Source organism: Tasmannia lanceolata, unplaced genomic scaffold (genome assembly GCF_043159265.1).
Source record: "Tasmannia lanceolata isolate RefF3 unplaced genomic scaffold, GAP_Taslan_0.1 ptg000005l, whole genome shotgun sequence".
Lineage (NCBI taxonomy): Eukaryota > Viridiplantae > Streptophyta > Magnoliopsida > Canellales > Winteraceae > Tasmannia > Tasmannia lanceolata.
The window spans coordinates 13,789,541-13,794,735 of NW_027518682.1; the positions used below are offsets into that span (position 1 = coordinate 13,789,541).

At 42.0% G+C, this 5,195-nt stretch overlaps 1 protein-coding gene across 1 annotated transcript; it reads right to left on the reverse strand.

Annotated features, from left to right (window-relative positions):
• Positions 1 to 874: 874 nt before the first annotated feature.
• LOC143877586 (Protein kinase superfamily protein) lies at positions 875 to 4,738 on the reverse strand. The gene is made up of 2 exons (XM_077379728.1): positions 4,069 to 4,738; positions 875 to 2,115 (listed from the first exon to the last, which is right to left on the reverse strand). Exons 1-2 carry the CDS (start codon positions 4,611 to 4,613, stop codon positions 1,314 to 1,316), a joined length of 1,347 nt encoding a protein of 448 aa, XP_077235843.1. The 5' UTR covers positions 4,614 to 4,738; the 3' UTR covers positions 875 to 1,313.
• Positions 4,739 to 5,195: the final 457 nt, after the last annotated feature.

Below are 5,195 nucleotides of genomic sequence, written 5' to 3' on the forward strand. Positions count from 1 at the left end.
CGGCCGTAAACTTTGGCACTCTTCTATGTAGATATTTTCAACTAGTTTGAGACAAAAGCTTAGTTGAGTTGAGTTGAGTTGAGTTGATTATAGGGTATCCCCAGCACATTTTTAGGGCGAGACTAATCCCTAATCCCTAAGGATGCACGCAAGCACCTGTAAAACCCACGTGCATCCAGGCTACTCAAACTTGCCTTGAAAACATGGATTTGGGAATCTTGATTACACATGGCACTTCTTCAGTGATTGGAACAATAAAAAAGATGTGGGCCCATCATAGAGATGGCCAGAAGATAGAAACCACAACGCTGGCGATCCAAATCATCAAATCTACGAACTTAGAGCCATTGAAAGCCAAAGCAAGTAGATATTTCAGCCTAGCTACCTCTTGACAGGCTGTGTTTTCATGATCTTGTCTTACTTTAAGACTCATGACTTCAGGTGCGACAATATACAAACACCCTTCTGTTCCCTCTCGAATTATTACTCCCATAACCATTTTCGAAGGGAAAAATGATACGAGCACACCTTCCCTCTGTGACTGTTAATAAATAAAACCGTAGTAATAGAAAGATGTGTTCTGCTTGCTTTTGCTTTTTACAACCCAAGGGCCCACTTCTCATATCATCCAATCGATATGATTCTCCAATAGCTAGTTTTAAATACAGTAACTCAAATTGGATCACTCACCGTTTGGTGTGGTAGTGGGCCCTATCCAAATTAAATGAATTCTTCAAAATTAGGAAACGACATCATTATTATACATAATATATGATCATTCCATGCCTCAAGTAGAAAGTTCCATTTGAACGATCTCCACTCCACATAAAATAAAGGCCAAAATATGATAGAAAACTGTAAGAACACAAAAGAAGCCATGTATAACTTCTCTGTAGACAAATAAAATAGAATTAATCAAGGAGGTTTAATGGATGCATGCATCCATCCATGTTACAAACTGTAAACTATACCAAGAACACCTCCCTCATTCTGTATATCACTAAACATCGCACGTGGGTGGGGCACCTAGTCAACGGTGCAACACACTGAACCCAAGTGTCTCCCCGCGAGCGCCAAACATACGCCTTCGATGAAAGAAGAACAAGAACAAGAAAAGAAAAGAAATAAAAAATTGAGTTTTATACACCAAAATGAAACATCAAATCCATGTAACGATATAATCCCAAAACCCTAACTAGGGTTAGAACATTTTCCCTATAATCGCTCCAACAATCTTCTATACATGTGTTCTTGGGACAGAGTGGTACTAGGATAGGTGACCTCATGAAAACAAAATGGTACACTTCCGCTCTCTAGTAATACTCCATCGGAGTGCCAGGACTACTATCATCAGAGAGATCCTTAGCCGTAAATGGTGGGGGAATGTACGGTGGTGCGGTGCATCTCAACAACGCCCAATTGATCCCTTGGAAGAATGGATGGTGCTTAATTGCACTTGCGCCCATAGTGGACCCCATGCGCCTCGTAGGGTCCTTAACAAGTAACCCTGAAATTAGGTCCTTAGCGGGCCCCGACACGGATGGTTCCTTGGGGAATTCAAGTGCTCGAGCGACAATGTTAGCCAATGTTAGCTCATTGTCCATCCCCTTAAAGGGTGTAACACCATACAACAATTCGAACACAAATATCCCAAGAGTCCACCAATCAACAGGGCTCCCATGGCCCTCACCAGACACGATCTCAGGCGCTAGATATTCATGGGTCCCAACAAACGACATTGATCGGACGTCTATAGGCTCTGACACAAATTCAGGGGTCCCACGGTGTCGGCTTTGCTTCTTCTTTCGCTTCCACTTGGGGTGGTGGAAACATGAGACTGCGGGGACAATGCAATTGGGGAGAATGCATGAGGTAGATGCGAACTGAGGAGGGTCCGTAGAGTAGTCTTCGGAGCCCGCATTAGGAGGCTGAATTGGGTCCGATACGAGCTGAGGGGTGACTATCGGGTTATCGTGTTTTAGCGAGAGATCGAAATCCGTCAGCATGATGTGGCCGTCGGATCTAACGAGGACGTTTTCCGGCTTCAGATCCCGGTATACAATTCCCAACATGTGGATGTATTCAAGAGCCACCGCTACCTCCGATGCATAGAACCTGAAAATACCTCAACTTTATAACTACAGATAATTTCTGCCTTGTGCCCTGGGGTACAACAAAATTATGACCTCTATGTTGAGGATAACCTCCTGTACCTCTATGCACACGAAAATTATTTAATACCTAGCAAGAACATCATTAACTAAATAGAGGAATGCTAAACTAAGGGGCACCCTTGCAAAAGGTAGAGGAAAATGCACGGTTGTGACGTTCAACCAATGGGACCGCCCTATCCTCTGTTTTATGCAAGGGTGCCCCTCAGTTTAGCATTCCCCCAGTAATAAATATAGGTAAGTAGTGTTAAAATAGAATTAATGATAGATTATAATGGTTGTGTTTGGAGGATCTGGGCCATCAATGAGGTGGGCCCATCTAGGAAGGGCTACAGTCAACCCTACTATCTGGAGACTTTTACCCATTGACTGTCCTCCAACAAATACTTTTATTTTTAACTATCCGTTTGAAGGGACCAATCGGACGGCTGTAATCGTTAGATTAGTCCAATGTTTATTCTCCAACCATGTACAAACAGTGGGGGACCCACATACAGTTTTACAGGCACGTGTGTGTAAGTCGGATCTGAGGACAACCCATCTTGGTTCGTCCCGCGTCATTCAGAAGCAAGAAGTTTGCATGCGGTTGAATTATTTGTTAAGTTGCAGAAAGTTGACAAGTAAACGTTTGTTTTTTTCCTATAATCAGTGTCGATATCAATTATTTTCCTTTTTCAAGAAGGAAAATGATATCTGCACGCCTTTATAAATGATATCATCTCCCTATACTTCAGCTGCTAATTTAGAAGAGTGCTATTATTAAAATAAGGGTGTGTGAATATGATTTCTATTTTAAGAAAATCAGAAAGAAGAGGTGAGGATCTAGACCATGAGTTAGAACTTAGAAGCAGGGAAGCTCTTCCATTTTCCTTGATATTGACTGAAAAGACGGAAATGCCCTTCAGAGCACCATCAAAGGGACTTTCCAAAAGCCCAATAGGAAAGCGGGGCCCACATTACTGGACGATCTAAACCACTCATTTTTTTTTGGCCCTTTGTAGATAGGTTGTGCCCTAAAATTAGGACAATTGGACGGTGGGGTACCCGATCATCCAACGGTCAAAAGTTTTGAGCGTCCACCTTATAAAAACTCCGTTATTGGTATATTTGACTTCTTAAAACCGAACAAAGTCAGCTTCAATCAAGACGCTCTCACGTGGTAAAAATTAAAATAACGATTTAGTATTCCAATGAAGATCAACCCACTAACTTCTACTACTAATGAGTGTGGATATCAAAACAAGGGGTCCACAATCAGTTTCCAGCGAATATGTCACAAAAACTCTAGGCTACTGATATTGGCACTAACATGTTTAACTAGTTGCACAAACTGAGCTTGTCTTTTCTTTTTTAAATTGGCATCTGAGAGCTTTTTGGCAACTGTCATACAGTTGTATAATAAAAGACAAGATAGATCAGTGCAATTATCAAAACATCATAGTGCCAATATCAGTTGCCAAGTGTAGATATGTTGGAGGGGGCAAAGCCCTATCGATCACACTGTAAAAATCATGATTATTTGCATCAATTACTTAAAATCAAGCTTTTCTTCAAATAGAAATAACTTAAAACTTTTAAAATCCATTAAGAAAACGAAAAAAAATAAAAAAAATCTGGAATTTAATTTATTTTTATTTCGGTTTAATACTTCCAAAAATACATTTCTCCGAATTAATATTAAGCTTTAACGGGAAAAAGGGAAATATTTTCGCCAGAAATTTTGAAATACTAATCGGAAGAAAATATCAAATCTTTTCTGCTGATTTTTTTTATTAATAAAAACGCGTTTCAATCAAGAAGGACAAAAACGCGTTTCGGATTCTCCCATATCAGATCCACAACTTTACTAAAAATGCACAAAAAAAAAAAGTGAAGGGGCAGAGGCTAACGTGCGCACCTGACGGCCGATTCATCAAACCGCTTGCCAGGCTGGCGTTGCCGGAGCACGTGCAGATCTCCACCAGGACAGAACTCAGTAAGCAAACAGGACCACCTTACAGTCTCCAAACTCGCATAAAGCGTGGGCAAAAATGGGTGATCCAACATTTCCAATATTTCCCTCTCAGTCCTTGCCCTCCCTTCTTTATTCCTACTCGCAAGCTCCTTCTTATCCATCACCTTAGCCGCAAACGTACACCCCTCGGCGCATTTTAGCTCGGCAAGGTAAACGCACCCAATGTCTCCACTCCCGAGTCTCTGAACGAACTTTAAGTCGGTGAGAGCGAGGGAGCCACCAGACTCGGATCTGACTCGGCGGATGCCGTCCCAGCAAGCGTCGTTGGAGGCGTGGGGGCGAGTTGACCCGGTGGTCCAGACCGAGTCGGAACCGGAACTTGTGGTGGTGGAGTTGTTTTCGGTGGTGGTTGTGGTGGTGGTGGAGGAGGAGCCGAAGCTCATGCTTTGGAGATCGTCAGGTAGGTCGTCTAGACAAGGGTGCTGCATGGTGGATTTAGTCGGAGCAATAGGTCGAACAGATTGTGATTGAAATAGAGAAATATAAAGGACAGGGGATCTGTGGGTATTGGGCCGGCAAGCTGGGCTTGGGCCATGTGGCAGTCTGGGAATGAACTGACTACTTGTTTTTAAGGAGTAAATAGGTTGTGCCCAAAAAATCATTTCTATAGGATGATCCCAGATTCCTCTTTAAATCGGAGGGCTGGGATCATCCTGTGTAAATGATTTTTAGGGAACAACCTACTTACTTTGTGTTCCATCAGATGGACGGTTTGGATCATCCTATGATGTGGTCCTTAGAGTACTTTTTGAAAAATACGGGACCATAAGGGCTCACACCATATAAAATACCTAAATTTAGACAGTAGATTTAAGATAAATCCTGTAATGGGTAGCCGTGAAACCCTTATTTTTCAAAAAGTATTGTACGGCCCACTCTATAGGATGATCTAAACCGTCCATTTGTCGGACAACAAAATAAATAGGTTGAGCCCCAAAAATCATTTACATAGGATGATCTTAGCCCTCTGATTATATAGAGCGTCAACACATTATAGAAACTTCAATTGA

Bases quoted from the DNA above. Each gene is read 5' to 3' on its own strand.
- LOC143877586 (XM_077379728.1), bottom strand. From the start codon at position 4,613: ATGCAGCACCCTTGTCTAGACGACCTACCTGACGATCTCCAAAGCATG. The intron at 2,116-4,068 runs GTGCGCACGTTA...AGGTATTTTCAG, and splicing joins TTTGATGAATCGGCCGTCAG to GTTCTATGCATCGGAGGTAG.